Consider the following 27,205-nt stretch of genomic DNA (forward strand, 5'->3'; position numbering starts at 1 on the left):
TAACAGTTTTTTGAATTTTTCCTTTACCTGTGATTAAAAACCTTGCTTCTTCGTAAATTTCGTAACTCTAGGCCACTGGGAAGTATCCTATAGGTTGTGATAAGGGAGTTTGCGAGTATCAAAGTATGTGACCAAAATGGCCGCAGATTTGGTTTGTATTGACTTAGGAGCTTGCATTTTATTACACCGCTAAGGGTTACGTGAAATAAATTTGAACTTAATAATTCTACATGTTCCTGGGAAAAAGGGGACTTAACAGATGGACAAACACGGAGTCAGATGAGAAATGACCAAAATCTTTTTTTCGTGTGATGTAACTACAAATTTACAGTTTCGTATTTTTTCCTTTTGGCTGTACTTTGAAATCTTGCTTCTTGCCAAATTTCATGATTCTAGGCCAACGGGAAGAACCACACAGGTTTTGATGAGCGAGTTTGCGAATGTCAAAAATTTGATATAAACAGCCATATCTTTTGAGAGTACTGAATTACAAGCTTCCCTTTTTTTCACCGATATGGGACCGTAGGCCTTAGTATTTGACATTAATTTGAGCTTGATACACCTAGCTCTTCCCAAGAAAAAGGGGTGTTAACAGACGGACGAAAAAACAGATAGTCAGATAAGAAATGACAAAAAAATTTCTCCTTTGATATAATTACAAATTTATAGTTTTCGGATTTCTTCCTTTAGTTGTACTTTTAAACCTTCCTTTTTAACAAATTTCATGATTCGAGCCCAAAGGAAAGTTCCCTATAGGTTTTGATGAGTGAGCTCGCGAGTGTTAAAATATATGGCATAATTGGCGGCACCTATAGATTCATTGACTTAGAAGCCTTAAATTTTTACATTGTCAAGGGACCATAGACCTTAATATGTGACGTAAATTTCAATTAGATACGTCTGTTCGTTCCTGAAAGAAAAAGAAGTTTTTTACAAACAGACAACAAAGAGAGGCACGAAACCCTAAAAAGTATTAGGAACAAATAGACTTAAAAGAAATACTTGCATAAACATTTCTTGATAGTATGGAACATAAATTTAAAGTTTTTAGGTTAACTCTAACTCTTTCTTGGTTGCAAACATCTAGTTCACCGAAATCCAGAATCGAGGAAAAAATTAGGATTGTTTATTGTATTAACGTTTCAGCTGAATCCTTATCTCCCAATATTACTGCGAAACGAAGTCCTGAAAATACTGTTCGTAGGTTTTGACGTGTTTAATGCGTAATGAGTAAAGTGATCAATGAGCCAGGTGTAGCTGTTTCGTTTAGATTCGGGGAACAGTTCCCAATCCGGCTCCAATAGTCCTGTTATGAATGTCATCTGAGGTGAGGCCCTATTTATAGCTGTCAGCTTTTTCCGACTCCAGTTCCAGATGTGAAAGGACATTCGTCATAAGAAAGGATTCATATTTTCTTATAACACTGTCGTCATATTTCTGCTGGCTGAATGTCGTGTATCTGCTGGTTGGTATAATTCAAACAAGGGTTAATTGGTAGTTTTGCGCCCTGACAATTCTTTTAACTGGTTTCAAATAGATTACAATTGCTTGTATCTTTCTCTCTTTCTCTTTTATTCTTTTTCAAGACATCTACCTTGTAGGAACTGCAGTAATTCCAAAAGACATCTTTAACTCTCTAAGCTTCAGGGAAACCAAACTGCTGCTGCAAAGATTTGCTTTGCTATGGTGTATGTGAAGACAATATTGATAGTGAGTGACAATTTTTTTTCTCTTCTGTCTCTTCGTCGGCTTCTTTTTACGCTCGACATATATCTTTGGTGATTTGGACTAAATTTTATTTTGTTTTGTATTACCAAATGTAACTATATTTCTCTTTATTTATTTCGGTACACGAACCTCTCATTAACAGAGACGGCGAAATATTCAATTTCTTTTTTATCTTCTTTGTAATATTAAATGAAACAACAAGTTTACTGTTGACAGAGATTGACCTCATTCACAGATAATTCATCACACCAACAGCTTGTACCCCTTGTCAGCTTAAAACTGTATGTACATCAACTACTGGCACAAATGTATATCTATCTGCATATGTTATAGCATTAACCAATGTATTACCCCAACATTTAGGCAGCTAATATATGTAACATGTAATCTTAAGACTCCTTGCCATGTAAATGTTTGCTCTCATATAATCACTCTTTCCTCTCTCTCTCTCTCTCTCTCTCTCTCTCTCTCTCTCTCTCTGTTTCTCTCTCTTCAAAGAGTGTCATCTGTGTATGATTTTACTGCTGTAGCCAATATGATCATTGTAATTCAAGTCTGTAACATTTCACCTAATTGTTATTAGCAAGGATGGAGTTTAAGCCATTTTAACATCTAACCTGATTGTATAAACGAGTACGAATGTTTAGCTGTTTTAACTTTTCAAAATTGGATTTATATACCAGCAGAAGCACACACACATATATTCGACACCTCAAAACAAACACCTCCAAATGCTTTAAACAATTATTCTGTAATAATGTTGTTACGGTGTATATTCTTTGCACTTTGCGATTATGTCTTCTCTTCTGCTATACGAACCTTGCACCCATCTGATTCCAGACGCCATTTTTGTTTGCAAATGTGGCAGTGTACATGTGATTTGTTACGACAGCAAAAGGAACCTGTGACCTCTGGAGGTACTCTAGTTTACTTATTAAAGTTTACCATTAGATATCAGTTTAATTTTTTGCCAAAAGTAATCCAAAACCATATTCTGAAATAGTGTCTTGTTTCTCCACTAGGCAGTGCCACAAGTTCCTCCAAAAATCTTAACACAACACACACAGAAATGTAATACTAACTAATGAAAATCCACCCAGTGATGGAGGTTTAAACCTTCGAAACGCGTCGTGGAAATAAATAAAACGGTGACTGGTAACAGTAAACTTGTTGTTTCATTTAATGTCAATAACAGTCACGGTAAAGTCTAACCTAAAAATGATCGCATTTAAAGTTCTTTCTAATACTTTTCTTAAATGTACCATGTAAAACTAAATGTAATCTGTAGAACCGTTGTATGAAGTGTGATGCGAGAGTAATGTCGATAATTGCAGTAGAACATGGAGTGTCAGTGAGTGGGTACAGTGATGGGTAAGGGGAGGGAGTGGGTGTTGTGCGGTGTAACGCGCTACTGCCTCGTCGGATTAAAACTCACGCAAATTCTGCGATCGAATTTCGGACTTTGTTTGAAATAGAAACTGATATGAACGTTATGAAATAAAATGCTATAATGTTATAATGTCTGAATACAGCGAGCTTTCTGGAGCGCCATAAAGAGCAGTAATGGTGCACATACAGGGGTGAACGGCGATTGTCGTGATTATCGTTTTTAGAATCACATAATTTGAATCTCATTGAGTTACACAAACACATGTAATTTAATATTCTTATTTTAATGGCATTTTAATGAAATGCGCGATAAAACAGTAACCATCATTCTGTAAACATTCAAACTCGTTACCACATGTGAAAATTATTCTCGAGAACTGTGTCTACGGGATAGTGGACGAACTGTAGCTTCGTGACCGGTGAATTAAAATGAGTTTTACTTCGTTTCAAAACTGTGTACTAAACGTTAATACCAGAGTCCTGTACGCAAGAGACGTTAAGTCGTGTAGGCCTATATAGAAACTTCGTTCTTCATAGCAACAATTACATTCGCCCAGTTTGTGACCAAAGAAATGCCACAGAGAATAAAATCACCACCACGAGAATCGTACACTAAGCAAGAGACTGTAACCGCCGCAACGCACAACTGGTGCAGCTACTGTAATTATGCTAACACCACCGATGAGCCGTTGTGATAATCACAATGCACCAGTAATGAACAGGTCAGCTGCAAGAAAAAAGCTCTCACTCTTTCACACTCAATTAACTCTAAAAAATAGTTTAACATTTTCAATTGTAATTTCTTTTCTTTCGTAACGAACTTTTTTCATCATAGGTTTTTCTGTGAATAAATGTACTTTTTCGGAGAGAGTATTCATCATTAGTATTTCTGTTAGCACTAATTATTGCTATTCACCCACTCCGTCTTTCTCTTTTATTTTATAGTAGCTGTTATTGGGTGTGTTTTATGTAGAGAGTCGGTCATTAAATTAGAACCAGATATCAAAAGAGGAGAAAATTAGAAGGGAAGTGCACAAAACATGTTGGCATTGCTGTTAACGAAAATGGAAGAAGGGCAGAAGAACATGGAGAAAGGACAGAAGGACAGAAAGAAATATGTGGAAACAGGTTGAAGTTTTTCGTGAATCACAAAAAGGAATGAGAGAATCAGAAAAGGGAATGGGTGAACTGAACTGATGAGGGGCCTAATAATTTTTATAGAACGATGAACTAATCTAATGTGAAAACTATTTATTGATGCTTTTGGTCATATTGGCTTGTGTAGTACTACGTCTGCAGGTGCAATTTAAATACAGTATGAGCTCGCATGTGTATATGTATGTATGTGCGCAGTTTTTCCGTATGAGCACATAACCCACCACTACTCCAATGTTGCGAAAAGTACATGTGTGATATAGGGACACGACAGTTCGAGACTTGTAATGATTTGAAGTTATTATAAACATATATTACAATGCGAAACAGATTTATTGAAATTACGAATGAATAAGAAGAGAAAGAAAATTAGTCTACATTCCGTCTACGTCGCTGTCGTTATACGTGGAGTAGTATTTCGGACCGGACAAGGACGTTGCAGGGAATGTACTGTGGGGTCTTTATCGTTGCAGTCACTTTTGCGCGCTTAGGGAAAACACGGAAGAACTAAATCTGGATAACAGAACGGAGATTCCAACCCCATCCCTCCAGGACATGGTTCCATTGCCTTAAACAATGTGTCCACTCAAACAATACTAAAAAGATACGCCATAACCATTATCCGTTTACTATGCAAGCTGGTCCATGAACCATGGACCTTGCCGTTGGTGGGGAGGCTTGCGTGCCTCAGCGATACAGATGGCCGTACCGTAGGTGCAACCACAACGGAGGGTATCTGTTGAGAGGCCAGACAAACGTGTGGTTCCTGAAGAGGGGCAGCAGCCTTTTCAGTAGTTGCAGGGGCAACAGTCTGGATGATTGACTGATCTGGCCTTGTAACGTTAACCAAAACGGCCTTGCTGTGCTGGTACTGCGAACGGCTGAAAGCAAGGGGAAACTACAGCCGTAATTTTTCCCGAGGACACGCAGCTTTACTGTATGATTAAATGATGATGGCGTCCTCTTGGGTAAAATATTCCGGAGGTAAAATAGTCCCCCATTCGGATCTCCGGGCGGGGACTACTCAGGATGACGTCGTTATCAGGAGAAAGAAAACTGGCGTTCTACGGATCGGAGCGTGGAATGTCAGATCCTTTAATCGGGCAGGTAGGTTAGAAAATTTAAAAAGGGAAATGGATAGGTTAAAGTTAGATATAGTGGGAATTAGTGAAGTTCGGTGACAGGAGGAACAAGACTTTTGGTCTGATGATTACAGGGTTATAAATACAAAATCAAATAGGGGTAATGCAGGAGTCGGTTTAATAATGAATAGAAAAATAGTAGTGCGGGTAAGTTATATAAACAGCATAGTGAACGCATTATTGTCGTCAAGATAGACACGAAGCCCACACCTACTACAGTAGTACAAGTTTATATGCCAACTAGCTCTGCAGATGATGAAGAAATTGAAGAAACGTGTGATGAAATAAAAGAAATTATTCAGATAGTGAAGGGAGTCAAAACATTTAGTAATCATGGGTGACTGGAATTCGGTAGTAGGAAAAGTTATAGAAGGAAATGTAGTAGGTGAATATGGATTGAGGCTAAGAAATGAAAGAGGAAGCCGCTTGATAGAATTTTGCACAGAGCACAACTTAATCATAACTAACACTTGGTTCAAGAATCATAAAAGAAGGTTGTATACCTGGAAGAATCCTGGAGATACTGACAGGTTTCAGATAGATTATATAATGGTAAGACAGAGATTTAGGAACCAGGTTTTAAATTGTAAGACATTTCCAGGGGCAGATGTGGATTCTGACCACAATCTATTGGTTATGAACTGCAGATTGAAACTGAAGAAACTGCAAAAAGGTGGGAATTTAAGGAGATGGGACCTGGATAAACTGAAAGAACCAGAGGTTGTACAGAGTTTCAGGGAGAGCATATGGGAACAATTGACAGGAATGGGGGAAAGAAATACAGTAGAAGAAGAATGGGTAGCTATGAGGGATGAAGTAGTGAAGGCAGCAGAGGATCAAGTAGGTAAAAAGACGAGGGCTAGTAGAAATCCTTGGGTAACAGAAGAAATATTGAATTTAATTGATGAAAGGAGAAAATATAAAAATGCAGTAAATGAAGCAGGCAAAAAAAGAATACAAACGTCTCAAAATAGAGATCGACAGGAAGTGTAAAATGGCTAAGCAGGGATGGCTAGAGGACAAATGTAAGGATGTAGAGGCTTGTCTCACTAGGGGTAAGATAGATACTGCCTACAGGAAAATTAAAGAGACCTTTGGAGAGAAGAGAACCACTTGTATGAATATCAAGATCTCAGATGGGAACCCAGTTCTAAGCAAAGAAGGGAAGGCAGAAAGGTGGAGGGAGTATATAGAGGGTTTATACAAGGACAATGTACTTGAGGACAATATTATGGAAATGGAAGAGGATGTAGATGAAGACGAAATGGGAGATAAGATACTGCGTGAAGAGTTTGACAGAGCACTGAAAGACCTGAGTCGAAACAAGGCCCCGGGAGTAGACAACATTCCATTAGAACTACTGATGGCCTTGGGAGAGCCAGTCCTGACAAAACTCTACCATCTGGTGAGCAAGATGTATGAGACAGGCGAAATACCCTCAGACTTCAAGAAGAATATAATAATTCCAATCCCAAAGAAAGCAGGTGTTGACAGATGTGAAAATTACCGAACTATCAGTTTAATAAGTCACAGCTGCAAAATACTAACGCGAATTCTTTACAGACAAATGGAAAAACTGGTAGAAGCAGACCTCGGGGAAGAACAGTTTGGATTCCGTAGAAATGTTGGAACACGTGAGGCAATACTAACCTTACGACTTATCTTAGAAGAAAGATTAAGAAAAGGCAAACCTACGTTTCTAGCATTTGTAGACTTAGAGAAAGCTTTTGACAGTGTTAACTGGAATACTCTCTTTCAAATTCTTAAGGTGGCAGGGGTAAAATACAGGGAGCGAAAGGCTATTTACAATTTGTACAGAAACCAGATGGCAGTTATAAGAGTCGAGGGGCATGAAAGGGAAGCAGTGGTTGGGAAAGGAGTGAGACAGGGTTGTAGCTTCTCCCCGATGTTATTCAATCTGTATATTGAGCAAGCAGTAAAGGAAACAAAAGAAAAATTCGGAGTAGGTATTAAAATTCATGGAGAAGAAGTAAAAACTTTGAGGTTCGCCGATGACATTGTAATTCTGACAGAGACAGCAAAACAAGGATAATGGAATGTAGTCAAATTAAATCGGGTGATGCTGAGGGAATTAGATTAGGAAATGAGACACTTAAAATAGTAAAGGAGTTTTGCTATTTAGGGAGTAAAATAACTGATGATGGTCGAAGTAGAGAGGATATAAAATATAGACTGGCAATGGGAAGGAAAGCGTTTCTGAAGAAGAGAATTTGTTAACATCGAGTATAGATTTAAGTGTCAGGAAGTCGTTTCTGAAAGTATTTGTATGGAGTGTAGCCATGTATGGAAGTGAAACATGGACGATAAATAGTTTAGACAAGAAGAGAATAGAAGCTTTCGAAATGTGGTGCTACAGAAGAATGCTGAAGATTAGATGGGTAGATCACGTAACTATTGAGGAGGTATTGAATAGGATTGGGGAGAAGAGAAGTTTGTGGCACAACTTGAGTAGAAGAAGGGATCGGTTGGTAGGACATGTTTTGAGGCATCAAGGAATCACAAATTTAGCATTGGAGGGCAGCGTGTAGGGTAAAAATCGTAGAGGGAGACCAAGAGATGAATACACTAAACAGATTCAGAAGGATGTAGGTTGCAGTAAGTACTGGTAGATGAAGAAGCTTGCACAGGATAGAGTAACATGGAGAGCTGCATCAAACCAGTCTCAGGACTGAAGACCACAGCAACAACAACAACAACAACATGCAAGCTGTAAAATATTATCCATAATTATATTTAGATGTCTTAGACACTAGTAATTTTTGCACTAGTATAAAAAACAAATGGAACAGTTTGCGAAAAAAGATTGTAATCTAGGTAATTTACGTAAAACATTCTGTGCTCACATAAATCAGTTATTATCGTTTCTCACAATTTTTAGTTCTCATTTTCTGCGTCTTTACGTTTCATGTCTTTTGTCCGTTTTCTTTATTATCACCTGAAATTAATCTGCTCACTCTTTGCACCAAATAATTTCTGCCGGGGTCTCAGTAACATTAAAACCTCTAATTTACTTACTTATCACAAAATGAAATTGAAATTAATAGTCAAATTTAGTTGGTTTCTGAAACGTGTAATTAGCGGAGCAAGTAAATACCAAGTGTATAACATTTTATAAGTATCACTTCAAACTCTTTGTCCCTACAGCGATTGTTGAGCAGTAATGGGAACCTCATTGCTAGGAAGATCATTTGATACCGCTCTTCGGAACCGTTAGAGGGCATCTTATTACCAGCTTCTGAGCCAGGCATTCTCTCTGCTGTGCTACGACAGAACAGTGAAACGCACCTTGTCTTCAATAACACAATTCGCACGAAATAAATCCAGCTCTCCAACAGTCACTGAGATCAGTGGTAGTTATCACTTCCTCAATGGACGCTCGGATATTCTTACTGAGATACAACGTTGAAGCAAAATATGTAACACACACGGCCATCTACAGAAGGAAGTGACGTACTAGGATTCACAGCACTGTAATTTGTTCTTCTTCCAAGTCTTCCTGCAGACCATGTAATTCGTTGTAGCTCTGGAAAAAAGGAAAAGCACTTTTGTACACGTAAGTCTCACGAATTTTAAAAAAATTACTACACATTTACGTCGACTAAGAATCGTCTGCCCAATAAGACTCTCACCTGCTTCGCAACACCTCTTAGCTGTTCTGCCATCGCAGCGCCCGTTTCTTCCACAAGTCTGGACAGGAAGCCAGATGGATTTCTCAGCAGTATATGTGGATGGTCGTATTCCTGGAATATGGAGTTATTATATTATACAAATTCTGACAAGGTAGAAGCAATGAAGCGTTGGCTCAAGAGACCAGCAGTATTTAACGCATTTGTTTCATGGAAAGATCGGAATGAAAATTTGATGATGGAAGAATTGTTTTGATAAGGCAAGATCACACAATCGAAGACTAATTCGTCATGAATAGTCTGGCTACTTGTGAAATCTACCGACATACTTCCAGCGGAAACGTTTGCTTTTTGATTTTATACAAGAAGCACATGACCTTTTACACCTCGTTATCGATAATTTGTGTGTTGCTGTGTAATATTTTTGGTACGATGACTTTCGTTAAAATATAAATAAAAGGTATAATAAACATACCTAAATATTTAGCAACAACAAGCATATGATAAATGTGTCCATTTATGCTAGAGCAGTGTCCAATATCTGTTACACTATTGTTGTATACATCGACACCCGATGCGACAACAGTCGGCACGTTAGGCAAATCATGTGACGCTGAAAGGGAAGTCGACTACTGTTGTAGCTGACTAAACTAGCCATAGTGGAGAACCACCACGATTAATCCGTCACTGCTAAAACTGTACATGATAGTGTTCCCACATTCACACTCACACATCGTAAGTCACGGTACTGTGTTGGACAGTTCATACCGACATCAGTGAATATCTACCCTACCACTTTGGTGCATGGTTGGAACGACCGAAAAATGATTGTCTGTATGCCTCGGACGCACACTAATCTATCTTATTCGCATGATCGCTGCATGACATACAGACTATGATAGAGACAGCACAACTGTTGCGTGGTTTTTGTTGAATAATGGGTTTTAGCCAACAGGTTTCAGGGTTCCTCGAGAGACAGTTCGCCTTTTCTTCCAAAGATTTCTACTTTAGCTCCATTAGCATCTTCGTTACAGTTTCGTACGGCACGTTACAGTCACAATAGTGGATTTCTGATGTGAAGTCCTTACATGTCTGCTGTCAAGGCTTTTTGATAGGTATTCCAAACTTTTGTCATTTGGTTCCACAACCGTCTCGTACTTGATTTCCTTAGGTTCATCGCATTTTTTCCGGGAACCTCCCATAAAATTTAAATTTTCTGTCAGTCTTTGCTGTTACCGAATTTACGAGTTCATCCTTTTCCATGTCGATTCTTAAGGCTGCTGCGAAATGGGATCTCAAAGTTTGCCATCGAGCCCTATGCGCGCCACGTACATCGAATATCGATAGCTGCGGCTCTGCTTTTCAAGTTTTTGGCGCTGTCTAGGAACGAGACCACACCATCCCGCAAGCTGGCGGGCCAACGGATGGTCTTGTTCCGATTTAAGGTTGTGCGCTGGCTGGTTTTGGGAGGCAGCTGAATTGAGTGACTGAGGCGCTCGGTGTCGTTGGTGAGCCGCGTCCCCCGTGTCTTGTTTTCCCTGTCTGTTTACGGCCGAGTCGAAGGAAATTATCGTCTGGCCTCGGTTTCGTTGCTGTCAGTCAGTGATACGGATTCGAGCAGCCTAGCACCTTACATCTTTGCGGCGCTAAGTGCAGCAGGTAATTATCTTATTGTCTCAAAGCAGTTCGATTGTTAATGGTGAAGGTAGGATACGGAATTATCTTAAGGTTTCTGATTTTTCCTCAACATTTCGTGCTTTCCGGCTTCTTGGTTACGAGCACCTGACCGTTTTGCAAGGCAACTTACGTTATTCAAATTTTGTCACTGTACTTGATGCTACGCATTGTGAGTCGTTGTGTGGCTGTGAAAGAATATAAATGTCAGTACGAGTATTCGGCTATCATGGTTCATGTGACGTACGATGTTTTTCGATGCTCTCTTCTGTGTTATGTCGATCCAGTAGCAACTGGTATTTAATTTCTCGTTTCAAGAGCACCACGCCCATGATGAGCACATCCTATGGTATATCTACAACTACACTACACAAGCCACCTAATGTCGTGCGGCAGAGGGTACTTCTTGTGCCGATAACTGAGCTCCCTAACATGTTCCACTCGCGAAGGTGCATGGGACCAATAATTATCTGTGAGCTTCCGTATTAGCTCTAATTTCTCGAAGGGATGTGGGTCTGTTATTTGGTATGTAATATGTGTCTTTCGTCTTTTTTGTGTGTTGTTCTGTTTTATGTCCGTCAGTAGAACACTGTTGCGCGGCTGTCATTTTCTATTGTAGGGGCCTACCACCGTGGTAATTGCGCTGTTCGGTGTTAGGCTTGTACAGTGATCAACCAGAACATTATGATCACCGATCTACTATCGATATAAACCCGCCCAGGTGATAGCAGTGACACCTGGCGAGGAACGACTGCTAGTCAGACACACGTATCAGTGAGCGTGCTGTCCGTGCGTAGAACGGGGCAAGCGCGAAATCTATCTAAGTTCGGCCGTGGCCCGGAGGCTGAGCACGGGCATTTCGGAAACTGCACCACCTGTCGGGTGTTCCAAGAGTGCTGTAGTGACTGTCGTCAACACTTGGTGAAAGTAACGAGAAACCACGTCTGGATGTCGTGGGATTGGGCTGCCATCACCCTTATACGTCGGACATCGTAGGTTGGGCAGACTGGTAAAAAAGGACGGATTGCGAACTATGGTGGAATTAACATCAGACTTTACTGCTGGGCAGAGTACAAGCGTGTGTGAACACACGGTGCACCGAACACTCCTAACGATGGGCCTCCGCAGCCGAGGATCTACGCGTGAGCCAATGTTAACACCACGACATCCGTACCTGTGACCGAAATGGACACGTGACCATCAGCACTGGATGTTGCCGCAGTGGCAGAGCGTTGCATGGTCTCATGAATCCCGATACTTTTTTCATCATACCGATGAGAGGGCCGATTCCCGTCGTCTTCCAGGGGAACAGCCCTTGACACCTGTACTCTGGGATGGAGACAAGCTGACGGGGGCTCCATTGTGCTCTAGGGAACATTCACGTGGGCATCCACGGGTTCAGTGGAGCTCTGCAAGGCACCATGATGGCCAAGTGGTATCGTACACTGGTTGCAGTCCACGAACACCCCTTGATGGTGATTATATTTCCCGACGGATGTTGTATTTTTCAACAAGATAATGCGTCATGTCACAAGGCCAGGAGTGTGATAGAGTGCTTCGAGGAACACAGCGGCGAGTTTCAACAGATGTGCTTGCCCCCCTCCCCCCCCCCCCTCCCCCAACTTGCGAGATGTGAACGCGATGGAACACATTTGGGTTGAGATTGAAAATGGCGACAGAGATCGTCGCCAGCTCCCCGTAATTTACAGAGACTGGGTGAATTGTGTTTGCAAATGTCGTGCTAACTCCCTCCAGCGACCTACCAAGGCCTCAGTGCTTCCATGCCACGACCCGTCGCCTCCGTTATCCTGCCAAAAGTGGACATACTTTCTATTAGGTTCGTGACCATAATGTAACGTCCGTTGGTAGTACCTAGTCCACGAGTATAATTACTTAGTACCCGCTTCGCTAAGTTGGTACTCGCTAGTATTCCCCGCGTAGAACATAGATTTCCACTTCCTGTTTTGCGTTTATATTCTCTTATTCCGTTTAATGCTTCCACACTGCAATTGTAACAATCTTTGTCGGATATGTCGATCGCTGGTGCTCTTTTGTCAAAATTTCGCTTGTAATATCTGCTTCTTTTGGTTTTCTACTTTGATATACGCTCTATAAGTTATGTGAGACGCAAGCTTTTGTGAGCGCCAGATGTGTTAATGAAGTTTGTTATGTTGCAGGCAGTATTTAGGACCAGTGTCACAAGTGGATTGTACATGTGTGATATTGTATCCTCTCTACGCCCAGTTAGTCCTGTTCATGCGTACGAGCCATTCTGGTGTGCCTGAAGACACTGGATCATTAGGTCTATTTCTTCATTGATTTGTGTAGTTGGCCTGCGGAGTAATATGGCTTATTATAATTTGGTAAGTGATCATTATCTCTTATTCGTTTTCATTAAGTTGATACTTGGACTGTTACTTGGTAATGTTTCTCCGGTGTTTTTGTTTTTACTGAAGCTTTCAGGTATACCCATTTGTAATATTTTAAACTTGTACTCTGTTGACTAGAAGCGCTTGTGAATGAGCGCCATATAATTCTTTTATTAAAGTGTTACGAAAACTTTCACTTTCACCATGTGTAATTCTGTTATCAATGTTTCAAGAAGTTTATTATTCTTGGGTGCTTTTTTTTTTCTACAGAATATCATTCTACCAGTAAATCTTTGCATTCATATTGGCCTCTATTAATGTAAGGACTTTGTATTCCGTCCCGCTTAACTATGATAACTGAAACTGATTTTTCTAATGGTGATTAACTTGTTAAATATCCAAAATCGTGAATGTGGATACATGGGTACAATGTACATATGTGTAATCTATGTTGGATGCTTTTGATTTTAATCGCGTCTTGCACGTTAACCCTAGTGCCCTGTACTTTACGGTTCATTATAACTGCGAATCAGAGAAACTGTAATGTTTTTTTTTCAAGTGGCACAAATAATTCTTAAATATTGGGTGACTCAACGCAGTTGTCTGAAGTATGCAAATGAAAGTTAATAAATCTGTCGTGCTGTATTGTCGTTTTCTGGATTGCCACTCAAGTGTATATTCAAGGATTAAGAGTATGCTAACATATTTTTTCTCATTATTTGAATTTAAGCAATTATTATTAACGCAACCGACCAACAATTCAAGGTGTTACCCATTACCTGTATTGCATTTGTATTTCTCACCACTTAATTGATGGTGTTGTAATAAAATTTGTTCGTTTAATATTGTTTATATTCTCTGACCCCAGTAACTTCCTACTTCCCCAACTCGCTCCCTTCCTTTTCAATCACTACTCTTGTAATCGAGTACTATCAGGACATTTCTTATTTTTTGGACTAATTATCTTGAATTTGTCGACATTTAAAGAGAGCTTCAATTCATTATACTAAGCAGATACACAGTATAAGGCGTTCTGCACTTGATTATAATCATCCACCGACGCTACAGTACCGTAAATTTCAGCAGCCTCAGTGAACAATCTTTAGCCCTGTTGGCCCTATCTGACGAATCGTTAGTGTGTACCGAGAAAGCTTTCGATGGATTTGTTCTCGCTCATCATTTTCCAACCAGGATAAAATAGTGCAATGAATTAGTTACATATTCTTCGAACAAATCCGTTGAATTTGGACTCCACCGACAAAATTTCCGTGGTTTTGTTGTGATGTTTTCTGTGTATTTTCGTACAAGGGATCAGTAGTCCCCGGTGACCTGTTTAAAGTAACTGCTTTCCGCTGGATTTATTATCATAATTTACATTTGTATTTGTTTTCCACTGAAAACATCGGCAAAATATCTTATGTAACTGACTCGCGGTACCTGCTACTGACTACAGAAAAGCCCAATTTATTTTTAACCATCGATTTCTCATTAAGTAATGTTTACTTTTCCATCAGTGTTAGTTGTATATTTACAGTGATATATGGATGTATGGCAAAGTTTACTGATGAAGAATTGCCTGACATGCAAGTCGTGTATGGGTTCAATGAATCCAACGAAAGACGGCCATAACACACACATCAAAAAAAGTTTAGCATCACCCCGGTTTCCAGAACTCCTGAAGATAGACGTTGACTGTGGATATTGTATCACAGGCACAGTCCACTTGTCTTTTCAGAGATGTCACAAAACCCGCCCAAAGATGTAAACAACCATGCATGAGCAGTGCCTATTAGACGGAGGGGGTACGACAGCCGATCAGTTCCAGTCATTCCACCAGGAAGGAGGTACACGGCTCTTGTTGTCTGTAGTTCAGCCATGCCTAGACGGTCAATACCGCGGTTCGATCGCGTCCGCATTGTTATTTGTGCCAGGAAGGGCCCTCAACAAGGGAAGTGTGCAGGCGTCTCGGAGTGAACCAAAGTGATGTTGTTTGGACATGGTGAAGATACAGAGAGACAGAAACTGTCGATGACATGCCTCGCTCTGGCCGCCCAAGGCGTACTACTGCAATGGGTGATCGTTACCTACGGATTATGGCTCAAAGGAACCTGGACAGCAACGCCACCATGTTGAATAACATTTTTAATGCAGCCACAGGATGACGTGTTACGACTCAAACAGTGCGCAGTAGGCTGCATGATGCGCAACTTCACTCCCGACGTCCATGGCGAGGTCTATATTTGCAACCACGATACCATGCAGCGCGGTACAGATGGGCCCAACAACATGCCGAATGGACAGCTCAGAATTGGCATTACGTTCTCTTCGCCGATGAGTGTTGCATATGCCTTCGACAAGACAATCGTCAGAGAAGTGTTTGGAGGCAACCCGGTCAGGCTGAACGCCTTAGACACACTTTCCATCGAGTGCAGCAGGGTGGAGGTTCCCTGTTGTTTTGGGGTGACATTATGTGGGTAAAATACACGCCGCTGGTGGTCAGGGAAGTGGTGTACGTGGATGCCATCCTCCGACCGATAGTGCCACCATATCGGGAGCACATTGGCGAGGCATTCGTCTTCATGGACGACAATTCGCGCCCTCATCGTGGACACCCTATGAATGACGTCCTTCAGAATAACGACATCGCTCGACTAGAGTGACCAGCATGTTCCCAAGACATTAACCCTATCGAACATGCCTGGAACAGATTGAAAATTGCTGTTTATGGACGTCGTGACTCACCGACCACTCTGAGGGATCTACGCCGAATCGCTGTTGAGAAGTGGGACAATCTGACCCAACAGTGTCTTGATGAATTTGTGGATAGTATGCCACCACCAATACAGGCATGCATCAATGTAAGTGGACGTGCTACTGGGTATTAGAGGTACCGGTGTGTAGAGCAGTCTGGACCATCACCTCTGAAGGTCTCGCTGTATGGTGTTACAACATGCAATGTGTGGTTTTCATGAGCAATAAAAAGGGCGGAAATGATGTTTATGTTGATGTCTATTCCAATTTTCTGTATAGGTTCCGGAACTCTCGAAACCGAGGTGACGCAGAACTTTTTTTGATGTGTGTAGCTGTACATAGAGTCGTTCCCGCATCGCTGGCAACCACAATACTGCACTTCTGCAGCTGAGAGCTGTGAAGATATTTTTGGTGAAACAGAAGTGACTGGTATTACAAACCGAATAAATCATAATTATATTATTATTCTATAAAGCGTCATCGAAAACACGAGTCCCTTATACTGAAACACTCAGAAAGTACGCCAGAGCAAACTTCGAACTTGTCGCTGGAAATCGGGTTCGCGCTGGAGATATGAGGAGATATTCCGTATCGCTTTATCTTCATAATCGAACGGTAATGTATTGCCGTGTCGGACGCCTTTCGGAAACCTCCGAAGGCAGAATCTGGCTTTTAATTTCCACATACTATAAATGCTATCAAAAAGTTTCCGTTCGATGGCCGTACAGACTCGATATACCAATGAGGTAAAAAGGTCGTGAGCATTGAGGCAATCATCCCACCGACATACCAAGTTGAAGATTTCCGTTTGGAAAACACCATGTGTTGCTGTGTGAAGAAGCCCGTAACCGCCCGTTGCACATACTCGTCCGTCAGAAATGGTTGACACTTGAAGGCGTTTTCTTAAGGGACCGAATACGTGATAATCATATGAGCAGAGATAAGGAGTATGGGGCGGATGCTCGAGTATCTCGCACTTGCGTTGGCGTGCGTTATCATGTAGCTGCAGAACGCTTTGTGCACAACTTTCCCCACATACATACTTCGTTCCCCAACAGAAGTCTACCGGTATTTGTCCTTCGACAGTCAAGAAAAGAATAACAGCACGTTGGTCCTCTTTGGATGTATTTGGTAGTAAAGTCACCATAGTTCACTTTTTCGCATTTACTGCACGCACATTAGAAATACATGAATGTCACACTAATCCCTTGTCTGCATGCCGGTGTATGTTGGTGCATCATAGTCGAGCTATGCTGCATATACGCTGCAGCAACGGCATGAGATGGAAATTTTTTGATCGTCCCCTACATTTGCAAGATATTGCATGTGAATAAAGCGAGCTGTGTTTCGAACGAGTAGTTTTGCCCGAACACTTACTGAATGATTGAGGGATTCTTCTTTTCCTCAAGGAATCTCATAGCTCATAAAATCCTCTAGCATCGTTCAGCAGAAGTATTAGTGATATTTGTCTTTAGTTCTGTCCAAGTGTACTGTTACGCTTCTATAAGAAAGACTCTGCTGTTTTTTTCAGTCATACAGGGTCACTCGGTGCGCGAAATTATCAACAAACCTGAACTAAGGAAATGGTTGATTCCGCATAGTGTTTTACTAAAAATTTAATAGAAATTCATTCATTATATGATACATTGTTGTTTGATATAGTCTCAATGTACAAATTTTGCACGCAGAGTCATAAAGAAATCGTACGGACCTATGAGATTTCTGCGGAACTTCGCCGGGAAGTATGTCCTTTTACTAAGCAAACACTCCTGAAAAAGCAAACGATTTAGCCTTGGGTTTTTGGGATGATGAGGAACGTGGGAGTCAGTTTACCACGAAATATTATTTTCACAGTAGATTCTGGGTTGGTTGTCCATTGTACTACTACGAAAGATTCTGTGAAGTAATTTTTTCATAATTTCTAAGCTAACCATATATTACTGGGCTGTTTTATAAGGGCAGCCACCACTGTCATTTCGTGATCCAGGGCTTCATCCGAGAGAGGTTCAGCTATGCATCTGGTGGGATTGCAGAGGCATCCTGTGGAACGAAGTTCTTCCGAATAAGACTATCACTTCTGAGAAATACAGTTCACAATTGGCTCGTCTGAAGGCAGTCACTGAAGAGAAACGACCGGAGTTTGGACACGATACCGTGTTTCACCACGACAATGCCAGACAACATATCTCTATGGTGACCCATCAAAAACTGCTTTCTTGTGAGTGCGATGTGTTACTCCAACCGCCATATTTGCCAGACATTTCGCCTTCCATCTTTCATCTTTTCCTTTGCCTGCACAATTTCCTCAGTGGCAAACGCATCACTTGCTGTATATTGTGCACGACCTTGTATGTGAAGTGTGTAAGCAGACAAGCTGGCAACCACTCTGTCGTAGCTGTGCCGCGGGGAGAAATACTCCCAGGCGTTTTTTGTGGTTTCACTGCAACGAAAAGCGAGCGAACTTATGAGACAACCCGAAACAAAATCTTCAAAAAAGACGTGTTCAGAGCCCGAATGGTTAACATCATTTTTCCCATTCCCTTTTTGTTGTTAGTAATTTGAAGCTATATCACACAGATTATTTCGCCAGTTTAATAACGACTTGTTGAGCCTTGATTCAAAAAAGTCCTGAGTACAGTTCTCAAAATTAGTCAGATTTCCGTTGACTCCGATTTTGTTCCTACGGTGATAGTGTACAACTGTATCGGATGCCTTCCGCAAATCAAGGAGCGCGGTATGGAGTGGATGAAGCTACCTACTCTCTTCTTCGTCTCATGGGCATTCAGAGAGAGTTGGGTTTTATTTCTTCAAAAAGGTCATAATAATCGAGCATGAACTAATTTCCTTAAGTCGGTAGCAGATAGAAGTCAGTCTAGAGAACCTACATACAGAGAGTTACTGGCCAGTTCTCTTTACACCATCGGTAATACACACAGAGAGCGCCGTTTTCTTGCCTCAATTCACGCAGAAATATTATCACCTATAGACTGCCACAAGACCTGGATTTACTCTCACTTTACAGCAGAAATTCTAGTATGCTATTTAATATATGAGTATTATATGTTTAATGTGGAGTACAATATACACTACTAGCCATTAAAATTGCTACACCAAGACGAAATGTAGATGATAAACGGGTATTCATTGGACAAATATATTATACTAGAACTGACATGTGATTACATTTTCACGCAATTTGGGTGCATAGATCCTGAGAAATCAGTACCCAGAACAACCACCTCTGGCCGTAATAACGGCCTTGATACGCCTGGGCATTGAGTCAAACAGAGCTTGGATGGCGTGTACAGGTACAGCTGGAAGGGAACACATAATAAGCCTGGACAGTAAACATGCGATGGCGACGTTGACGGTAGACTCGTCGTCGAGGCATAGTGCTTCAATGCTGTTGCAGATAGAGCTCACAGCGGAATAGTTCCGCTGGCGGGCACTGCCCGCTTATATACAGAGCAAGTGACCTTGGTTATGTAACGCACTGATAACAGATAACACCAGCCAGAGTGTGTTATCCCGTACGCGCGCTGTAGTAGCTCTAGCAGCGCGCTCCGCTGGTGCGTCCGCCGGCCTGGCGCCGAGCCAAGTCGGGCGGGTTGCGTAATGGTGAAAAAATACATTTATGGATGAAAGGACTTGGTGTACTTGCTGAGAATGTAGCTCTTGCTGGTGATGTAACCCTGTACTATAATTATTAATACAGTGTGATATGTAGCGTCAGCCATTAACCGATGAGCGTACATCGCGAACCGGGGGCTCAAGGATGCAACAGTTTGAAAAAAATCAAAAACGTAGTGCCGCACTGCCCGCTGAGCGCCTAGCGAGTCGATGACGCAACCCGCCCGACTTCGCTCGGCGCCAGGCCGGCGGACGCACCAGCGGAGCGCGCTGCTAGATACCACAATGACCGCTATCGACAGGGGATCTCAAGTTGATTCCGTATTTCTAGATTTCCGGAAAGCTTTTGACACCGTTCCTCATAAGCGACTTCTAATCAAGCTGCGGCCCTATTGGGTATCGTCTCAGTTCTGCGACTGGATTCGTGATTTCCTGTCAGCAAGGTCGCAGTTCGTAGTAATAGACGGCAAATCGTCGAGTAAAACTGAAATGATATCAGGTGTTCCGCAGGGAAGCGTCCTGGGACCTCTGCTGTTCCTGATCTATATAAATGACCTGGCTGACAATCTGAGCAGTTCTCTTAGGTTGTTCGTAGATGATGCTGTAATTTACCGTCAAGTAAGGACATCCGAAGACCAGTATCAGTTGCAAAGCGATTTAGAAAAGATTGCTGTATGGTGTGGCAGGTGGCAGTTGACGCTAAATAACGAAAAGTGTGAGGTGATCCACATGAGTTCCAAAAGAAATCCGTTGGAATTCGATTACTCGATAAATAGCACAATTCTCAAGGCTGTCAATACAACTAAGTACCTGAGTGTTAAAATTACGAACAACTTCAGTTGGAAAGACCACATAGATAATATTGTGGGGAAGGCGAGCCAAAGGTTGCGTTTCATTGGCAGGACACTTAGAAGATGCAACAAGTCCACTAAAGACACAGCTTACACTACACTCGATCGTCCTCTGTTAGAATATTGCTGCGTGGTGTCGGATCCTTACCAGGTGGGATTGACGGAGGACATCGAAAGGGTTCAAAAAAAGGCAGCTCGTTTTGTATTATCACGTAATAGGGGAGAGAGTGTGGCAGATATGATACGCGAGTTGGGTTGGAAGTCATTAAAGGAAAGACGTTTTTCGTCGCAGCGAAATGTATTTACGAAATTTCAGTCACCAAATGTCTCTTCCGAATGCGAAAATATTTTATTGAGCCCAACCTGCATAGGCAGGAATGATGATCAAAATAAAATAAGAGAAATCAGAGCTCGAACAGAAAGGTTTAGGTGTCAGTTTTTCCCACGCGCTGTTCGCGAGTGGAATGGTAGAGAGAGAGTATGATTGTGGTTCGATGAACCCTCTGCCAAGCACTTAAATGTGAATTGCAGAGTAATCATGTAGATGTAGATGTGGATGCCCATGCAACTTCAATACGACACCACAGTTCATCAAGAGTAGTGACTGGCGTATTGTGACGAGCCAGTTGCTCGGCCACCATTGACCAGACATTTTCAGTTGGTGAGAGCAGCAGTCGAACATTTTCTGTATCCAGAAAGACGCGTACAGGATCTGCAACTTGCGGTCGTTTATTATACTGCTGAAATGTAGGGTTTCGCAGGGTCGAGTGAAGGGTAGAGCCACGGGGTCGTAACACATCTGAAATGTAACGTCCACTGTTCAAAGTGCCGTCAATGTGAACAAGTGGTGACCGAGACGTGTAACCAATGGCACCCCATACCATCACGCCGGGTGATACGCCAGTATGGCGATGACGAATACACGCTTCCAATGTGCGTTCATCGCGATGTCGCCAAACACGGATGCGACCATCATAATGCTGGAAACAGAACCTGGACTCATCCGAAAAAAATGACGTTTTGCCATTCGTGCACCCAGGTTCGACATTGAGTACACCACCACAGGCGATCCTGTCTGTGATGCAGCTTCAAGGGTAGCCGTAGCTATGGTCTCCGAGCTGATAGTCCGTGCTGCTGCAAACGTCGTCAAAGTGTTCGTGCAGATGGTTGTTGTCCTTCAAACGTCCAGATCTGTTGACTCAGGGACCGAGACGTGGCTGCACCATCCGTTACAGCCATGCGGATAAGACGCCAGTCATCTCGACTGCTAGTGATACGAGGCCGTTGTGATCCAGTACGGCGTTCCGTATTACCTTCCTCAACCCACCGATTCCATATTCTGCTAACAGTCATTGGATCTTCACCAACGCGAGCGGCAATGTCGCTATACGATAAACCGCAATCGCGATAGTCTGCAATCTGACCTTTATCAAAGTCGGAAACGTGATGGTACGCATTTTTCCTCCTTACACGAGGCATCACAACAATGTTTCACCAGCAACGCCGGTCACCTGCTGTTTGTGTATGAGAAATCGGTTGGAAACTTTCCTCATGTCAGCACGTTGTATGTGTCGCCACCGGCGCCAATCTTGGTGAATGCTCTGTAAAGCTTATCATTTGCGTGTCACAGGATTTTCTTCCTGTCGGTTAAATTTCGCGTCTGTAGCTCGTCATCTTCGTGGTGTAGCAATTTTTATAGCCACTAGTGTAATAGCCATTTGATACAATGTTCCGGGAAAAATGTGAATTGACCAGGAAAAAAGGGATTTAATTTGTATTACTTGAGACACTCTGAAACGATTTCAGGATTTCCTGCTTGGATATTCTTTGTTGAATTTGGTGGCCTCCATACACATTTTTCCTTCCCAGCTTAATGAATTTTAGATGAGATCATTGCGAATCTAGAAACTATGTCTCATATCGCAATGATGAACTGAGCCTGATATTGTAATGATGTTTAGAAACGCCAGAGAATGAAAGAATGGCAACACGATCAACGAATCACTGAGATTTCACCGAAGGCCACTCTCTCTCTCTCTACGTAACCTTTCTATGCAGGCATACAGTTAGGTGCATCTGTCTGACGAAATTCCTTGATGACATGAATGACCTGCGACTATTTTCTGTCGTAGCTGCAGTGAAGTAAGATCGAGAGGATCAAGTACTTTCACATAACTTTTGTCGAATCGTAAAATTATCATCAGCTCCAGTTTCATTTCCTCAGGTGAGTGATTTCAGTTTATTTTCCTTTCCGCGATCACTTAACTCAGAATCTTTATTGTACACGTCGTACCATAACTGCAAGAGAAATCTGTATTAAGATCATTCCCTGTGAAACAGTTTCGGAAGACCGAATTCAGTATTCGGATTTCTCTCTGCCATCTTATGTTTCGTTGCCAGTATGAGAACGGAGCGATAGCATACGTGGCTTCGATCAATACAGACTGTACGGAAGACCAAAAGTAATTCGGATTTTCATCACATCAATCGCCAAAACATTACTTTCTAATTCATTGAGTACCTTTCGCATTGAGTACCTCTCACATTGCTCTCCTTACGCTCATTCTTGTGTTGGTTCACATTTTGTCTCTCAACATCGCTCTGACTATTTAAATCTGTGATGATGCTTTCCTTACCCTCGTAGTTAGTTTATACCAGGGCTGTTGACCTCACAGCCATGGTCGACACATACGTATGTCTAAAGTATATTGAACTGTACTTTCTACTTTTATCTATTAATTCTCCACATTTTTCTCAGATATGAATGTTTTGTGTTCACTGCAAAGATAATCTGCACTCTGTGTACCTAAGAACATATTCCCCGTGGGAAGTACGGCAACATGATGATCATTTACAGGATTTCTTAAATCCTTTTTTATAGGTATATGTTATTTTATTCTTAAGTATTCTTAAACGTCTCTTTCCCTCCTTCATAACACACACACACACACACACACACACACACACACACACACACACACACACACACACTCACTCCACAATAACACATTTAGAGCCGGCCACTGTGGCCGAGCGGTTCTAGGCGCTTCAGTCGGGAACTGCCCTGCTGCTAAGGTCGCAGGTTCGAATCCTGCTTCGGGCATGATGTGTGTGATGTCCTTAGATTAGTTAGGTTTAAGTAGTTCTAAGTATAGGGGACTGATGACCTCAGATGTTAAGTCCCATAGTGGTTGGTTGGTTTGAGGAAGGAGACCAGACAGCGAGGTCATCGGTCTCATCGGATTAGGGAAGGACAGGGAAGGAAGTCGGCCGTACCCTTTGAAAGGAACCATCCCGGCATTTGCCCGGAGCGATTTAGGGAAATCACGGAAAACCTAAATCAGGATGGCCGGACGCGGGATTGAACCGTCGTCCTCCCGAATGTGAGTCCAGTGTCTAACCACTGCGCCACCTCGCTCGGTTAAGTCCCATAGTGCTCAGAGCCATTTGAATCATTTTTGGAAATCACGCTGGGGTGACCCGATAGTGATTTGAACCTCGTATACCATCGCCATTCCCTCAGTACCTTTCCACAATCGTAAGTACGTATGTTTTCTAAAATCTGAGTCCATCTAGACAGTAGAGTAACACAATTTCGGTGTTGAAACTTACTTTATCAAGACGGCCTAACATTGTACATCACCTATTACGAAAGGTACGTCATTCTACAAGTTTTTGCACCTACGGAAGCAAATAGAAACGCAAAAATATCTTTCCATGACATTCCAATAAGGAAAATATGCATTGTGGCATTCTGTATGACAGTTAATAACGGTTTGATTTAACTGGCGTATAAGTATCTAGCAGAATTAAATCTGTTTATCAGATACTGACTACTCTATTAGTTAATTCAGCATAGCTTACCACCATAGTTCCCGCATCCATCACGAGAACCTTATCTGAATCCATAATGGTGTTAAGTCTGTGGGCTATGGTCAGCACTGTACAGTGCTTGAACTTCCTGCGGATAGTAGCCTGGATAAGCGCGTCGGTCCTGCAACAAATATTTGCAAATTTACACTGCTCTTTTGTTTACAAGATGATGCTGACATATTTCTAATTTGAGGAAGAGCTCTCATGTTACCGTAGTTGTTATCCTCACTCCTAAGAATGCTTTGAATCACATCTCCACGCCGGTCGGAGTGGCCGAGCGGTTCTAGGCGCTTCAGTCTGGAACCGCGCGACCACTACGGTCGCAGGGTCGAATCCTGCCTCGATTATGGATGTGTGTGATGTCCTTAGGTTAATTAGGTTTAAGTAGTTCTATGTTCTAGGGGACTGATGACCTCAAAAGTTAAGTCCCATAGTGCTCAGAGCCATTTGAACCACATCTCCACTTTACTCAATTCTATAACATTCTCTTCATATGAGCGTAACTATTGCAATCTGTACTCACATTAACTTGATTACTGTAGTCAAGCCCGTAGTAATTTTTACTCTTCCTCACCAACCCCCATTCTCCAAACACACGATAACAGAATTAAGTATTTCTCGAAAACTGAAAACGTATCCTATAAACCGTTCCTTTCTTTTAGTTGTGCTATAAATTTATTTTCTCCACGATTCTATTCAGCAGCTTTCAATTAGTTATCCGACCTACCTATCTTCTCGCCAGAATTCTTGTGTAGCACACGTTTGAAAAAGCTTTATTCTCTTCTTGTCTGTACAGTTTATTGCCCACGTTTCACTTCTGTACGAAGTTACTCTCCATTTACCTTTGTGTTAGACGTGAAGATATTTCTCTTTTTTAGAAAACTCACCTTGCTATTGCAGGTCTACATATACTATCTGATGAAAACAGACCACACATCTGTTAGTGGACACTAATAACGATTGTGCTTACCATTCGCCTTTATGGCGGCTTGAATTCTGCTGGTGACACTTTAAATGAAACATCTGAATGTCTGTCCAGGAAGGTAGCATCTGGCTCTTCCTCAAGAGCCGAAACCAGAGAAAACAGTGATGTTGGACGCTGGGGTCTGGAGCTAAGTCAACGTTCTACTTCAGCCCATAAGCGTTCAGTTCGGAACCCTGGAGAGACCAGTCCACTTAGGAAGGTTGTTATCCACACTGCCTCTCAGATGCTGCTTCACGACAGGATGTATTATCAAGCTGATACAATCGTCATCTCCGAACAATTGCTCTACGGTACGCAGTACAGAACATTGTAAAATCTGTTCATATCTTTCCGCATTTAGCGTTGCCTTAAGCTGACGTCATGTGGTTTGCAAGCACCCTCCGCTGTGCTCGACTGTCCCTGTCCGCCAGTACACGAGGAGTGCCTGCTCTTGGTTTAGCTATCGACGTTCCCTAGCGCGTCCACTCCACAGTCACGTCACGAACAGTCGACTTGGGTGGCTTTACATGGGTTGAAATGTCCCAGAAGGCTTCATTACACAGGCGACATCCAAAGACTAGTTCGTGCTTGAAGTCACCTAACTTTCCTGACAGACACATTCTACTGTTACTGCTTCTTCACTGACAACACAGTACTCCACCTTCTCCTTTTACACTGGTGGTTCACCTCTCGTGACATTTAGTGGTGGATTCTGCATTACACAGTGGATTCCGGATAGTTTCGATTGGATAATGTGTTACACCACTTTCACTTCCAACATCGTCGGTTATGTTATCCAAATAACAAACCTCGTCTGCTATTTCATGTGCCCCATTTCTTAATCTGATTCCACCATAATGCCTTGAGTTAATTCGAATACATTCCATTGCATTGGTTATATACAAATAATTCTTCGGAAGTTCGTTTCAGGAAGCGGTCTTTCATACATTGGGAAAGGCTGGCTCAATTAAAAATATTCTACTTTGTAATTTATCCAAATGACGCGTCAATATCTACATCTACTCTGAAACTTGCCTCGAAATGTGCAGTAGAGGCTATGTAAGGGAGCTTCATCTTCTACTCATGGAAGTATCGAACGAAGAGATACTGCCTGTACGCCTCTTTGTGAGTACTTACTTCGCTATTTTAATTCCAGACATCTCTACAGAGTCATCACGTAGGGACGCAAAGAATGTTCGTAGTTTTTTCTCTGAATAACTTTTTTATGCGTCGGCACAATCTACATTCAGGGTAACAGCATCAGTGCGGAATGTGCGCTAATCATTGGCAGCTCCGGTCAAAGGCAATAGCTAAACGTGAGACATTTGAAGCTGAACACTGCCACTTGAAAACTTGGAAAATGTTGCTATGGCTTTGCAGTTCTTACTATGAGCGCGAAAGCTTAAGTATTTTTGGTGTAAATACTCACTCTGGATCGACGTTTGCGGTGGCTTCATCGAGCACCAGGATCCTGTTGTTCCTGAGAATGGCCCTCGCCAGACACACCAGCTGCCTCTGGCCCACGCTGAAATTACTGCCGCCCTCCGTCACCCGGAAGTCCAGTGTCTGTATGCTCGACTTGAGCTCCACCTGTGAAATTATAGGATAAAATGGAACAACCTGAGAAATATATATTAATAGTTCTACAGTTCGGGATGAAAAGATATCAGTGACAAGATCCCCTAATGACACTGCTGTCCTCTGTAAAAGTATGGAAAAAATCCAAGACCTGTTGAATTAGATGAAAAGTCTACATATCACAGAATGGTGACCGAGAGAAAACGAAAGAATATCTAATGTACTGAGACACAGCAGAACGATACTAGAGATAAAATTAGCATCTAAAGTGGGCACTATATGGTGGAAGAATTTAAGTTCTGAGACCTTGGAAACAAAATAAAACAAGAAGGATATAAGAAGCAGGGCATTACAGACAGAGAAAGCAATCCTCATTAAAAGAAGTTCACTAGTATGAAATATAGATGCTAAGCTGAGACAGAAATCTCTGAGAATGTACGTCTGGGGCGAGTCT

At 41.9% G+C, this 27,205-nt stretch overlaps 1 protein-coding gene across 1 annotated transcript in view; it reads right to left on the reverse strand.

Moving 5' to 3' along the window:
* Positions 1-8,855: 8,855 nt before the first annotated feature.
* LOC124775378 (ATP-binding cassette sub-family C member 4-like) overlaps positions 8,856-27,205 on the reverse strand; it is a 165,394-nt gene continuing 147,044 nt past the window's right edge. The window contains exons 21-24 of the mRNA XM_047250213.1: positions 26,603-26,763; positions 24,201-24,330; positions 9,065-9,175; positions 8,856-8,958 (exon numbers count right to left, since the gene is read on the reverse strand). Of these exons, the coding sequence (XP_047106169.1) occupies positions 8,896-8,958; positions 9,065-9,175; positions 24,201-24,330; positions 26,603-26,763 (465 nt within the window). The 3' untranslated portion in view covers positions 8,856-8,895. The remainder of the gene's footprint in view (positions 8,959-9,064; positions 9,176-24,200; positions 24,331-26,602; positions 26,764-27,205) is intronic.

Source organism: Schistocerca piceifrons, chromosome 2 (assembly GCF_021461385.2).
Source record: "Schistocerca piceifrons isolate TAMUIC-IGC-003096 chromosome 2, iqSchPice1.1, whole genome shotgun sequence".
Taxonomy (NCBI): domain Eukaryota; kingdom Metazoa; phylum Arthropoda; class Insecta; order Orthoptera; family Acrididae; genus Schistocerca; species Schistocerca piceifrons.